Raw genomic sequence first — 15195 nt, 5'->3', positions numbered from 1 at the left:
TGTTCACTGCCCACAGGGCTCCCACAGCCAGGAATGGACCAGGCTGAAGCCAGGATCCAGTTCCACTGTATCTCCGATGTGGGTGGCAGGGGTCCAAGTGATGGTGCCATTACCCTACTGCCCACAAAGTTTAGCACAGACCTGCCTCTAAAACCGAGCAGCCAGAATACAGGATGAGGCTATCCGAAGCTGCGCCTAGCTCACGGAACCTCAATTCTTTTCCTTTCACATTGTCTTTCAACAGAGTCCGTAGTCCAGGCCACATTTTTTGTTGTTGTTGTTTTGTTTTGATTTGCTCACATCTGGAAATTTGGAAAGGTGATAAACAAGCCCCTCATAATAGCATGTGCACCCCCTAATACTATTACTTTAACATCCCCCCCCCAGTTTCTTATTCCTCCCAGTCCATTTAATAAGTGAAATTAATTGATAACTCAAAGAACAGGTAGGGTAGGAAAAGTAACACTGGCTTAGCTGGAAACCCCATATCCTTGGCTAACACGAGAAATGGAGAAATGAAATCTCATCTTTGAAAAATGTTTCAGTCATGAAAGTAATTCATGGGGGCGGGAAGGAAGGCTGCTGAGGCTGGTAAACTGAAAGGTTGACAAAATTCCATAAAAGTTTGAAATGATTGCATTTATGATCCGTCCACTGATAAACAACGTGGGGGAAAAAGTAGAACTGAGGGCCATTTGTTACTGTAGAACCTAAGCCTTTTAGCAAGGAGACTTTCCATGTTGACTATTCGTGTGTGCCCTGACCACCAGCAGATCTGACCGGAGAGTGTGTCATCTAATAGCAGATTATGCCTTCGGGAGTAGCGGCAGCAAGCAGGGTCCATTCTTTCCTTTCCCTCCCTACTCTGAGAGCTGTCCTTTGAACAGGATTCAGTCAGAACCGGAAGGGGGTCGGTGCCAAGGGTAACGGACAAGCCCGGCGCACATCTCCTGGCGGGGCTCAGCCGCGGGCTGCAGTCGTTGCCATCCGCCGAGCCAACGTCCAGCAGGGCCGTGGGGCCTCGGGCTTCCCGGACCTGCGTGGGGCCTCGGCCCTCCCGAAGCCACCTGGGCCCTCCCGGACCCGCGTGGGGCCTCGGGCTTCGCGAAGCCACGTTCCACGCGGACACAGGGGCTCGGAAACCGTGGGGCGCGCGAGGTGGACAGACGCACGGCGAACGCTGACGCCACACGCTTCCCGGCAGGCTGTTCGCCTCCTACAACTCCCGTCATGCCCCAGCGAAAGCTGAAAGGCTCCTAGCAAGAAACGGGCGGGTGGCCGGGCTTCCGCAGCGCCTATACTCTTCACTAAGCCAGCTTTCTAATAACTGATCGGTGTGCTTCTGACATTTTCCCCCCTCCCGGAGCTCTCAACCCCGGAGCCGACCCGCTGATGCCGCTCCAGAGGGGCGTGGCCTCGAAACCGGAAGGAGCCTCTGTTGCCAAGGAAACGCTGCGCGCTTGGGCGACTGTCCCACCTACTGATGCTGAGCCTCGGGCTGAGGGTGCGAGTTCTTCCAAATTACAAAAGCGGGCTTAGTCAGAACCAGCTGGCCTTCCCGCGAAGGCGCCGCGACGGAGGTTGGGGAACCCCTGCTCGCTCCCCAAATTCCCAGCGCGAAGGCGGAGCCGAGTGACTGCGTGGATCTTCGCCAGCTCCTGCGCCGGCCGGGTGAATCCCGAAAGACCAGGTATCTGCTCCCGGGAGGTTTGCAGTCCCTGCCCCTCCCAGTCAGTTTTAGCATGCCTTGCCTCTTTTCCGGTCCTCTAGGGTTGGGACTCGGTTGGGGTAGTTTCTAACACGTGAGAGCTAGAAAAGAGCGAGGCTCCGTGGTGAGTCCAAGGGACTAGAGCAGAAGCTTTGAAGTGCTTTGAACAAGTTTGTTTCATTGACTGCTGATTAAAACTGCCCAACTTAGGCCTTTTTCTGGTATGTGGAAAGTGTAGCTTTCATTTTATCATCAAAATCTAAAAGTCGAAAAAGTATTTATTTGGGTAATGTGTTACAGCAATTAATTCACTTAGCACACGTGTAGGAAATGCAATTCGTAGTTTCTTTCCGCCCCACCATTAGCTTTCCCCGAAGCCCATCTTCCAAGCTGTTGTGGATAGCATCCTCATTCTTCTGAACTTTGCTGTCATCCTGTAATCCTCGTTTCAGTATTACAGAGATCCTCGAAGAGTGTTTAGCCGATGTGCTAGAAGAAAGAACCCTTAGAAAGTGGGTAGATTGCACCTATATTGTAACCTAGTGATTAACAATCTGGACTTGGTTCTGAAACTCGGTGGTTCTCACCAGTGACTGTGTATCAGAAACTCCGTGTAGTTTGTATTTTGTTTATTTATTTAAGGGACAGACAGGGAGCTGCCATCTGCTGCTTCACTTCTCAGGTGCCCACAGAGCCTAAGGCTGGCAGAAGCCAGGAGTGGAGCCTCCGTGCAGGTCTCTGCAAACCCACCGCTTTGTGGGAAGCTAAGTTCTGGCACCATTGCCAGCGCTTGCACCAAGGTGGTCCACCAGTGCCCCACTATAAGGCCAAGCCCCAGCTCCCTGTGTAACCTTTCCGTCAGAGTTGAAGAATCCCATCTTCAGAAACTGATTCCACAGTGGATTCCAGAGAACCAGGATTGACATTCCAGGCTGCTGCGGTGTAGGCAGTTAGAGAATTCTCAGTTATATCGCTCACTGAATTTTGGACACGGTAAAGAAATGTTGACCAACTTGCCTGCCTTTTCTTTCTTTATGAATACAGAAAAGTTCTAGAGGTAAACCAATAACTAAAAACTGGGAGTGCACACAAGGCTGTGTGATGTTTATAAGGCAATTTTAATAAATGTGATTACATTTTTAGGAAAACGACTTCCCTTTTAAATTTTGTGTCCCTAAATATTTCAGGAATCATTTGATAATCTATGATAGAGGAAGTGAAATGTTGCAATGCCAGGTACTATGAAAGGTGAATGCACAAGCACGGGTCTGTTGGCAGTCACTGCATTAGCGCAGATTCCAAAGGGGAGAAGTAAGAAATTATATTTTTAAAAATCTATTCAAAATTTTATGAAAAATGGAAAGAATACAAGCATTCATGTTGGTGTGTTTAGTGTCATCAATAAATAACAAACTTACTTTGAATTAAAGATTGTCCATGTAAATTATTTCATGGTATCAGAAGGCTAATATTAAAATGCTAGTCTACAAATGCCAGTCAGTCCTTAATCTGAGAGTTTAAAAAATGGAGTCTGGTCTACATGTTAGTTCTAAGCTTTAGCAGCATACTATACATGCAACTTTTGGCCTGGTATTGTTCCAAAGTTCCCAGAAATTCTGAGGTCTATTGATACTTGATGCTTTGAAGTGTGACAGCTGACTGACTTGAACATGTTATTGAGGCTCCCTGTGATTTCCTTTTAAACATTATTCATTACACTGGGAAATGTCATTTCAAGGGCATTAATCTGTATTGCTAGGGGTCATAAGCTGCCAACCTGCATTTCTGAGAAGTCTCCCTTCTGGTAATCAGCTTATCGTCTGTCTACTAATTGCAAAGCTGAATTGACAAGGTTCTCACCATATCATTACGTGCCTCCAAATTATTAAGAATGTTTTAAACAGAGCAGTCTTTAGCACGCTTAGATGTTTTTGTGTATTAGGGTTTTTCTTTTTCTTACTTACAGTTGCTTTATCGTATTTGAGTCTCATTATGGGATTGCTAGACCGACTTTCCGGCTTGCTTGGCCTAAAGAAGAAGGAGGTTCATGTTTTGTGCCTTGGGTTGGATAATAGTGGCAAAACCACAATCATAAACAAACTTAAACCTTCAAATGTAAGTATCACTGTTAGATGCTGCATATGTTTTCTTCTACGAGGCAAAGTTAAAACACAGAATTATTTTGTGTGATATCATAATCTCATACAATTGTGTTGTGAAATATGTAACATTGTACTGGCATATCAATTACAACTTGTATGTAGTGTACTTCATGCAGAATATATGAAAATTTTGATGACTAAACTGGAATATTCTTTTCAAGTCTTTTTTTTCCCCCAAAAATTTTGTTACACACTTACTAAGTTCACTTTTAGATTACGTTGCTTTTTTCAGTTCTGCTTTATAGGAGGAGCAAAACAAGAGAGAAAAAGATGAATTACCAAGGACAAGTAGGCAATTTTTCCCAAAGTGTGGTGTGTGGATTGACAGTTGTAAGCACTATGCATTTAAACAATAAATCCATGAATGTATTATTTTAGTGATTGAAAATGATACCTCATGCAACATCTAATACCTAAGTTAAACATTCCCTATGTACAGGTGCATATAAGGAAAAGTCACACGGAAGAATGCTTTTGAAGTGCCTTGAATCACTTCTTGAGTCCTAGTGTATAAGCACTGATACTAAATCATTAGAAAAATTCATCTCCAAGTCCTGAGAATAATATAATTTTGCTTTTTTTCCCTTAACTTAGTAATAATAGTGAAGGGCCCACCTGAGATGGAGCCAAAGCCTCCCAGTCACCTAGGCGTAGCTTATGATTTGGCTCCTTCGTACTGGGAATCCAATAACTTACGTCCACTATGAGAACATTTTTACTGAAAAAAAAAAAAAGCTAATCATAGGAATCTACATTGCTGTGTAGGAATTGCATAGCTTATTTTATGCACAGTTGTCTCATTGGTTTCTGTGGGTAATGTCAGCATCAACATTGGACATGTGTCTGGTAGTTAGGATGCCCTTTGAGACACCCATGTCCCACACAGACTCTGTGATGGAATATGTCAACCAGTGGATTCTTCAACGACCTCATAGTGCTTGGAGTGGCACGATTGGCAGTGATTCATAACTGTTGAAATATCAAATCACCTGGGCAAGAACCTCAGAGCATACCCTACATCCGGGACCTGGGGAGGGTGGGAAATTGGGTGAGCCTTCTCCCTTAATACTCCCCTTTAAACATGAAGGAAACAATATGGAAAAAATAATATTCTTACCCACTTTTCTGTAGCCCTTGAACCTTTTTACCCTAATTAACTTTGTAAAGATTGTCAAAATACAATTAAAAAAATGAAAAAGAAAAAGAGATACCCATGTCCCATATCCTAATCCCTGGTTCTGTTACCACAGAAGGTGGCTGCCAGCGCCACCTTCCTGCTGCTGCAGAATCTGGGAGGCAGTGTGGAGGCCTCACAGAATTGAATCTCTGCCATCCAGTTACTTTAGAAGTCTGGATGGAGTTGCTTGACTTCAGCTACCCTGCTGTTAGGCATGTTTGGAGACTGATGGAAGTGTATCCGCTTGTGTTGTGTTGTATGTGTAGGGGGAGGAGGAGAATTTCTTTTCTGCCTTTTGGTATTTTTAGGCATCAGTTTCTAGATAAGTGGTGTTTCCAAACTCATTTTTTTTAAAAGATTTATTTTTATTATTTTTTTCATTGGAAAGGCGGATATACAGAGAGGAGAGACAGAGAGGAAGATCTTCCATCCGATGATTCACTACCCAAGTGAGCACAACGGGCCGATACTATGCCGATCCGAAGCCAGGAGCCTCTTCCGGGTCTCCCACGCGGGTGCAGGTTCCCAAAGCTTTGGGCCGTCCTTGACTGCTTTCCCAGGCCACAGGCAGGGAGCTGGAAGGGAAGCGGGGCTGCCGGGATTAGAACCGGCGCCCATATGGGATCCCGGGCGTGCAAGGCGAGGACCTTTAACCAGTTGCGCCACCACGCCGGGCCCAAACTCATTTTTTTAAAGATTAATTTGTTGGGCCCAGCACTGTAGCCTAGCGGCTAAAGTCCTTACCTTGCATGTGCCAGGATCCCATGTGGGTGCCACTCCTATTCCCGGCGACCCTACTTCCCATCCAGCTCCCTGCTTGTGGCCTGGGAAAGCAGTCAAAGATGGCCCAAAGCCTTGGGAACCAGCAATCACATGGGAGACCCAGAAGAGGCTCCTGGCTCCTGGCTTCAAATCGGCTCAGCACCAGCTGTTGTGGCCGCTTGGGGAGTGAATTATTGGATGGAAGATCTTCCTCTCTATCTCTCCTCCTCTCTGTGTATCTGCCTTTCCAATAAAAATAAAATAAATCTTTTAAAAAGAGATTAATTTGTTAATTTTATAGGCAAAGTGACGGGATGGAAGAGACAAGAGTGAGCTGTTTTCTATCTGCTGATTATTTCTCAAGTGGCCAGTGTTGAGGGCTGAATGCAGAAGCAAGGAACTCTGAATCTCCCATGAGTGTAGCAGGTGCTCAGATACTTAAGCCATCATCCACTGCTTTCCTGGGCACATTCAGAAGGACCTCGGTCAGAAGTAGAACAGCCAGGACACAAACCAGCATTCTGATAAGGGATGCTTGAGTCGCATGCAGCAGATTAACGAGCTATTCCACAAGGATAGCCAACCAACTGATTTTTAATGTCAACTTGTTCTAATGTTTATTTATTGTTAATATTTTTGTTAGCAAGCTTAATGAATTGAAGCTACCCAAATAGTGTCTAAGAAATTTTGTTTTATTCCGGTTAATGTAGTGTATCCCAGGATTTTCTAGGATGGCCTGTTCCACTTCAGTAATTCCTACACTCTGCTTGCTTTTCACTGTAGAGAATAAAAATGCTTAAGGATACTTAGAATGTTCACCAAAAAAAATTATTTTGAGGCAAAATTATTTTAACCCATGCATAATTACTTCATAGTATGTGTTTGGTATGAACTTTTTGCAGCACCTACATATTTGTTTCTGAATAAAGCACAGGGCAGTCATTAATTTGGAAACTAGATTTTTGAATACTTCAAAGGAACATTCTGGATTCATTTGAATCCAGAAGCGTCAACTCATGTAGCTTATTTTATCCTGATTAATTTTCAGAGTTTTGTTTTTCTTTTCTTAACTGTTTTCCACTAGAAGTTTTTTTTTTTTTTTAAAGATTTATTTTTATTGGAAAGGCGGATATACAGAGAGGAGGAAAGACGGAGAGGAAGATCTTCCATCCAATGATTCACTCCCCAGGCAGCCGCAACGGCTGGAGCTGAGCCAATCCGAAGCCAGGAGCCTTTTCTGGGTCTCCCACAGGGGTGCAGGGTCCCAAAGGTTTGGGCCGTCCTCGACTGCTTTCCCAGGCCACAGGCAGGGAGCTGGATGGGAAGCAGGGCTGCTGGGATTAGAACCGGCGGCCATATGGGATCCTGGGCGTTCAAGGCGAGGACCTTAACCACTGCACCATCGCGCCGGGCCCCTCCACTAGAATTTTTAGCAGTGAGCAAAAGAAAAAAAAAGTTGAGAATTTTATTCCTTTAAGAAAAATGACAATATTAAAGGGAATATATATAGCATCTGAGTGCTGTGGCATAGAAATACCCTAATTCCAATTCAATGTAGAGTTTTTTTCTGAGATTTCTTTATGGTGTTAACATCTGTTTTTTCTTGTTGTATAAATTTTATTTTTGATAATTTTTACATATTTGGTTAGGGTGTGAAGGGTCAAGGACTAGAGGAAAGTGGGTGAGACCATTGTTTTCACATTCTCTTTTTTTTCTCGTAAACTGTTAACATCTTCATGTTTTGGTTATTATTATATATTTCTTCATAATAATGGTTGATGACTATATCATGATTGACACATAAAATATATAACATCATTATAACATAAAATATAACATAAAAACCTCCCAGTTATAACTCCTGTTTTCATGTAACAACAAGATGGATGGAAGGGGATTTTTTTTTGTTTCTATACTTATGGCAGTATAGAAAATAAAATGGGAATAAGACAAATCAGGGAGAGTATAATATTGGCATATATTTATTGCATAATTAGCAGGAACAGTATGTTGGATATTTTGTGTTTATTAACTCATTTAATTTCATATGTTTGTGAAGCAGTAATTTATTTCACATTTGAGAAACCCAAATCTTAGTGCAGCTGAACAACTTACAACTTGTCTGGGTTAGTGCAGCCAATTAGGAGCAGTTAGGAGCAACAGTAATTCAAAGCATGGAACAATAAGAGCCTAAACTAACATAGCCTGCAGAATGATTACAGTGTGGAATGTGAAAGAGGAGTCAAGAGTGACTCCTAAATATCCAGATCAGAAGTGGGTGGATTTTTGTGAAAGCTGAGGAATAGTTCTGAAGCTATAGAAGTCATACAGGACATTTGAAGAGGTAGGCTGTCTGGAAGGGGGATGGGGGGTAGAGGGGACTGAATAATTTATTAATTTTTAATTAAAAATTTTTTATTTATTGTTTTCTATTTTATTTTTGCTTTTATTGCACAGTTTCAGAGTCTCTGGGATTTCCCTTATGCCCTCCCCATATTCCCTCCTCCCAGCTTATTTCCCCCATATTATTACAGTAGTATAGTCCTTCATAAGCAGTCATAGGTCCGTCATTCTGTGTAAGTGTGTCCCGACATTGCTGGTGCAGACATTGGCTGACAGTCCAGCGGGACGTGGTGACAGGCCTCTTGCTGTGTCCTCCTGCTTTCATTCTCTGCATATAGTGTTCCAAGCCATGACCTTCAACATCTGCCTCGCTTAACTTCAGCATGCCACTTATCACTTACTCAATGTGCTTTAGATTTTTAGACTTTTTTCTTTTCCTGAGAAGCAAGTCCTTTCCTGCCTTACTGCCATGTTCCTTGCCAGCAACTTGTCAGCTCTTGATAGTGTCACTTGACACTATTGGCTCTGATGTCACCTCCTCAAAGAAACCTTTGCTGAGCACCTTTGTTTCATTCCGTATTAGCCTCTCTCTGCCCCAGCCTGCACACTTGCAGCTTTCACTGCACCATTTGTACCTCTTTGTTACTTATTTCTGTTTGCCACCTCAAGATTATAAACTCTTTGACAGCAGGGACTATCTTGATGTAAGGACAGTCCAGAACATGAATAGAATCAAGTATGGCTTGAGAGATTCAAAGTCCTATATTTGAACTCCAAGTAACTTATTGCTAAACCATTTATAAAAACTTTAAAGCCCTTGAAAACTTACAATGATATTTAAAATGTTAACACATAAATGTGATGTAATCATCAGTAAACCTTCAGCTTCAATAAAGAGTTTATCCTCAGTCATCTTGTTGCACAAAATATATATATATATTTTGTTTAATCTGGTTATCTCTTTAGTGGCAGACTTTGAGGAAAACTTCATTTTTGGTCACTGTAAATTCACAAAATCTTTTTTTCTTACAGGCACAGTCTCAAGATATAGTTCCAACAATAGGATTTAGCATAGAGAAATTCAAATCATCCAGGTAACCCACTTCATTCCTGTAATTAAAAACTGTTGGTGAAAAATAGCAGTGGTAGATCTGTGTGACTGTCCCTTCCACACTCGGAAAAAAAAAAAAACAAAAACAGTATTTTAAAACCCCGCAGATAGTAACATATTTGTATCACTACCTCTAGTTTATTTTTCATAATTTATATTTTAGGCAAGCTGATAAAGAATACATTTTATAATGTCAGTCTTTGAAAATATCATAGTTATCTTAATTTATTTTATGGAGTTTTTCTTAAAAATTGGCTCACACAGAATATTGTATATTAAAGGTAATGTAACTAGAAACAATTTAAAATTTTAAGTAAAAGTTATGCTTCTGGTAGGTTATTATTGTAACTTGCTTCTTTGTCTGTAGTTTGTCTTTCACAGTGTTTGACATGTCAGGTCAAGGAAGATACAGAAATCTCTGGGAACACTATTATAAGTAAGTATTTTTGTGATTATTATTTAGATAGATGCTTGTATTTTAATAGCACACAATGCTTATAAATCCAAATGATTGTAAGACATGGGTTGTAATGTTTTCATATAATTTAAGAATATTCAAAAGCTTACATTTCAAAAGACAGCTCAGTACTGTTTACATTATTGTCTAATAATTATTCTATTTATGCTGTGAGCCGTTTGAAACAAGACTTTCTACATACACAAATCTAGTGCTCACTGATTGGATCAGATTAACAACTGCCAAGTTACTGAACTCCCAACTGTGTTACACTTGCTCATGATTTTCATATAGTGTTAAATTCATTAGTTTCTGCTACTGCTAAGATTCCTTCATCTAAATCAACGTGACTCACTTATGGAGTCTGAACCTTGAAAATAATATTGCGTGATTAACTTCTGTCTTCTTATTCTGAACTCTGAATTCCTCCCTCTCCCTTTTCGTCTCCCTCACTGATTCTATAACTCTACCTTTGAAATAAAGAAATAGATCTTTTTAAAAAGTTATTATGGGCCCAGTACAGTAGTCTAGTGGCTAAAATCCTCACCTTGCCTGTGCCAGCATCCCATATGAGTGCCGGTTCTAATCCTCATGGCCCCACTTTCCATCCAGCTTCCTACTTCTGACCAAGGAAAGCAGCTGAGGACAGCCCAAAGCCTTGGGACCCTGCACTCACATGGGAGACCTGGAAGAAGCTCCAGGCTCCTGGCTTCAGATTGGCTTAGCTCTGGCCATTGCGGCCACTTGGGGAGTGAATATTCAGATAGAAGATCTTCCTCTCTGATTTTCCCCCACTCTGTATATCTGACTTTTCAAGGAGAATAAAATAAATCTCTTAAAAAATAAGTTAACTTCTTATAACAGTTTGGGGTAAATTATTTGATTTAACATAAATGTGTACATTAACTTATAAAAATTTATCATTTAATAATTGAAGTATAGAGTGAATTTATATCTGAGCAAATGAAGTGAATAATACACAGTAACAGTAATTACAGCATAAAGAGTTTTGACTTTGTTTTAAAAATATTTCTATACAATATTTTTAGTGTTCACGTTTTCATTTATTAATCTGTGGTGTGTAAATAATTGGAAAAATTGACTCACTGGGTGGGCTTCAAATTATATTTCCGTTGTACAATTATAGGGCTATGTTTTCTTTCTCTGACATGTTAAGAAAGCATAGTCATTTAGAAACAAACACGGTGTTTTATTAAACATTTCGCTTCTTTCTTTTGTAAACCTAACTTGACCTTCAGATCGTGTAAAATGTGTCTTATTAGGATAACATGTAGACATAAACTTACAAGCTTTTGAAGTTATGGGGCTTTTGCTTTCATTTTATTCCAGCAAATTTCCTAGATTTAGAAACCTTTTTTGTCTTTTTCACTTATCTCTTTTCAATGTCTCCCTTCTTCTTAAACTTAATATTTAATAATTTTACATGGTTATAGGGTATATTATGTTATTACCCCACAGGTACACATCATTTATTTAATCAAAACAAGATAAATAATAATTCAGTATCTTAATAGTCTCTTTGTGCTTAAAGATTTCCAGATTTGGGGCTTGGTGCCATAGCCTAGTAGCTAAATCCTTGCCTTGAATGCACCAGGATCCCATAGGAATGCTGGTTCGTGTCCTGGCTGTTCTACTTCCTATCCAGTTCCCTGCTTGTGGTCCAGGAAAGCATTAGAAGATGGCCAAAGCCTTGGGGCCCTGCACCCGTGGGAGACCCAGAAGAAACTCTTGTCTCCTGGTTTCAGATCAGCTTAGCTGTGGCCATTTGTGCGGTGAACCAGCAGATGAAAGGTCTTGGTCTGTCTCTCCTCTCTGTAGACCTGCCTATGCAATAAAAATAAATAAATTGTAAAAAAAAAAAAAAAATTCTGGATCATTTACTCTGGTGCTGCAGTAAACATGAAAGTGCGGGTTTCTCTCTGATGATCCAATGTCATTCCCTGTGTTCCAAACTAAAATACTCAAATCATGTGATAAATATATTTTTACCTAATAAAAAAAGATCTATTTCTATTTATTTGAAAAGCAAACTTGTACAGAGAGTAAAAGACAGGGAGAAAGTCACCGCAGATGACTGTCAGGAACTTCTCCATATGAGTGCGGGGGCCTAAGCACTTGAGCCATCTTCCGCTAGGGCTTGAACCGGTGCCCCTGTGGGGTGCTGATGTCACTGGATGCCACTTATTTGTTGTGCAATAACTCCTGCATCCTATTTTTACCTTTTTGTGTACTAATGGAAACTCTATACTGTTCTCTATAATGGCTACTTACTCCTATTCCTAGTAGCTGTGTAGAAGAGTTCCCTTTCCTCCACATCCTTGGCAGCCTTTGTTATGTTGGTCTGTTTAAATTTGCATTTTGCTGATGGCTAATGATACAGAACATATTTTCATATTTTTGTTTGCCACTTGTATTATTTGAAGAAATAACTTTATACCTTTGAAAAAATAATTGTTCTTTTATTTTCTTTTTAATGGAAAGATAGAGATCTCACACTCGCTCACTCATTCCCCAAATACCTCTAAGAGCCAGGACTGAGCTAGGCCAAAGTCAGGCATCCAAAGCTCAATCTGGGTCTTCCAAGATGAGAAACTATGTAATAGCCACTCAGCCCAGGCTGTCCCAGATAGAATAGGGGTATCTGAAGCAACAGCTTACGTTGCTATGCCATATAACCCCTATTGACACTCTTTTCCCATTTCTTGACTGTGTGTTGTCTTTTTTTTTTTTTTAGTTTCTTATATATTCTGAGTATTAACCATATGTCAAATGAATAGTTGGAAAAGATTTTCCCTTTACTTTGGTTGTCTTTGTCTATAGTTATTTCCTTTATGTAGAAGCTTCTTAGTCTTATACAATCACTTTTGTCTATTTTTGCTTTTATTGCCTGTGCTTTTGGGCTGTCATGCAAAAAAGCATTGTTCAACGTATTTCCCTTATGTTTTCTTCTAATAGTTTCATAGTTTCAAATCTTAGGTTTATATCCATCTTTGATCCATTTTGAGTTAATTTTTGTGTAGGGAGAGCAGTTGGGAAGGAAGGGGTGGTTTGCGGTTGTCTGCAGGTTGATGCCCAGTTTTCATAGCACCTTTAGTTGAAGGGGCTGATTCTTTGTTGTGTATGTTTGACACCTTATAGATAATCAGTTGATTATGGATGTATGGGTTCATTTCTGGGGTCTGTATTGAGGTCTGTTGGGGTATGTGTCTTTTTATGTTAGTACCATGTGTTTTGGCTACTACAACTGTAGTATGTCTTTAAATAAGGTACTGTGATACTTTTATCTTTTTATTATGGATTGTTTTGGTAATTTGGGGTCTTTTTGCTTTCATTTGAATTATGGGGTTGCTGTTCCTAGATTGGTGAAGAATGGCACTGGTATTTCTACAGGGATTGCACAGAATCTGTAAATTGCTTTAGGCAATATAGATGTTTTAACAATAAATTTAATTCTTCAAATCTATGAATATGAGAGATCTTTTCTTTTTTAAAATTTTCTTCAATTGATTATTTTCTAAAGAATACTTGTTTTTGAAAGGCAGAGTTACAGACGATGGGGCGGAGACAGAAAGATCATCATCTATTCACTGTTTTACTCCCCAGATGGCTGCAATGCCAAAGCAGGACCCAGGAGCTTCTTCCAGGGCGTGCAGGGGCCCAGGCACTTAGCCATCCTCTACTGAAAGGGGGCTCTTGCAAGAGCCTATGGTAGGCTGTCTTGACCTTGCACTTCCATAAGCATGAACTTAAAAATCCTCTTTTCTTTATGAAGTAGCCTGTCTCAGATAGTGTGATACTGTAGTGAGAAAAAAATCTCAATATGTGTTGTATAAAAATGCTACTGATTTCTGCATATTCCTTTTTACATCCTGTAATTTTACTGAATTTATTAGGTCTGATAGTCTTTTGGCATAATCTTTAAGTTTTTTGATAGATAGAATTGTATCATCTGCAAACAGGAATAGTTTGATTTCTTTCCCTCCTTTTTTGTATTCCTTTTATTGCTTTTCATGTGCTTCTCGTTTATTGATTATTGCTCTGGCTCAGATTTCCAGTACTTGTCAAAATCAAGCAGTGATGGTCTACATTGTCATGTAGTTCTAGATCTTAAAGGAAAAGCTGAAAAATTTTGTGATTTTGGCTGTGAGTTTGTCATTCATGGCCTGCAGTATGTTCAGGCATGATCCTTCTATACTTTTTAAAAGTTTTTAATTAGGAAATGGTTTGAATTCCATCAAATGCTTTTTGGAATTTGATTGGACAATTATAACATTTTTGTCTTTCATTCTGTTGATATGATGTATTATATTCATTTATTTTTATAAATTCAACCATTCCTTTACCTCTGGGTTAAATCCCACTTGATTGTTACATTTGGTATAATGTTGGATTTGCTTTGCATGTGTTTTGTTGAAAATTTTTGTATTTCAAAGGGAATGTTGTTGATGCATGAATAGGTGTTTATTTGGTGATCTGACCATGCAGTAGAATATTAAATAATCATAAAAAGATATAGAAGAAGCACTGATTTATTAAATGTTACATTAAATTTCAGTAGATGAGGCTGATGGTGTAGTAGGTTAAGCTTGTGCCTATAAGTGCTTGCATCCAACATGGGCTCTGGTTTAAGTTCCAGCTGCTCCATTTCTCCACTTCTGGTCCAGGTACCTGCTTACAGCCTTGGAAAACAGCAAAGGATGGTCCAAGGCCTTAGCTCCTGTAACCTCTTGGGCAACCTGGAAGAAGTCCCAGGCTATGTCTTTGGATCAGCTCATTCTGGCCATTGTGGCCATCTAAGGAATGAATCAGTGGGTAGAAAATGTCTCTCTCTCTCTGCTTTTCTCTCTTTGTCTCTCCTCTCCATAATTTCACCTTCCAAAAAAATTAGAAAAAAAAAAAAACAACACCCTGAATATCTTGTTATAGGACAAAATAAAACATATTCTGAAGTATTTTGAGAAAAAATTATTTGAAATATACATCTGTTGACAGATTTCAACATAAAATGTATTTTTCATTGTAGCTTTGGGCTAAAAACATCTGAGATCAGGCGCATTCAGGGTAGTATGGCCGTAGACGACACACTAGGCTAAAAACATCTGAAAAACATTGGTATGTGACTTAAGGGCATCATATAGGAGCAGTTCAAACTATCAGTTTTTTTTTTAAGATTTATTTTTATTATTTTTTTAATTGGAAAGGCAGATATACAGAGAGGAGAGACAGAGAGGAAGATCTTCCGTCCCATGATTCACTCCCCAAGTGAGCACAACGGCCGATGCTATGCCAATCCAAAGCCAGGAGCCTCTTCCGGGTCTCCCGCGCGGGTGCAGGGTCCCAAAGCCTTGGGCTGTCCTCGACTACTTTCCCGGGCCACAGGCAGGGAGCTGGAAGGGAAGCGGGGCTGCCGGGATTAGAACCGGCGCCCATATGGGATCCCGGGCGTGCAAGGCG

General features: G+C 40.4%; 1 protein-coding gene across 2 annotated transcripts in view; it reads left to right on the top strand.

Moving 5' to 3' along the window:
* Positions 1-440: 440 nt before the first annotated feature.
* ARL6 (ADP ribosylation factor like GTPase 6) overlaps positions 441-15195 on the top strand; it is a 31878-nt gene continuing 17123 nt past the window's right edge. Inside the window, exons 1-4 of one of the 2 annotated variants that reach the window (XM_040980847.1) lie at positions 441-445; positions 3675-3823; positions 9185-9246; positions 9631-9699. In XM_040980847.1, coding sequence (XP_040836781.1) covers positions 3701-3823; positions 9185-9246; positions 9631-9699 — 254 coding nt within the window. In that variant the 5' untranslated portion in view covers positions 441-445; positions 3675-3700. Of the gene's footprint in view, positions 446-1252; positions 1691-3674; positions 3824-9184; positions 9247-9630; positions 9700-15195 lie in introns of those variants that run through there. The other variant, XM_040980848.1, reaches the window with a different exon arrangement.

The sequence above is a fragment of the Ochotona curzoniae genome, unplaced genomic scaffold (genome assembly GCF_017591425.1).
Source record: "Ochotona curzoniae isolate NIBS_2020 unplaced genomic scaffold, NIBS_Ocur_1.0 contig_3498, whole genome shotgun sequence".
NCBI classification, from domain to species: domain Eukaryota; kingdom Metazoa; phylum Chordata; class Mammalia; order Lagomorpha; family Ochotonidae; genus Ochotona; species Ochotona curzoniae.
This window is presented reverse-complemented; position numbering and strand designations above follow the sequence as displayed.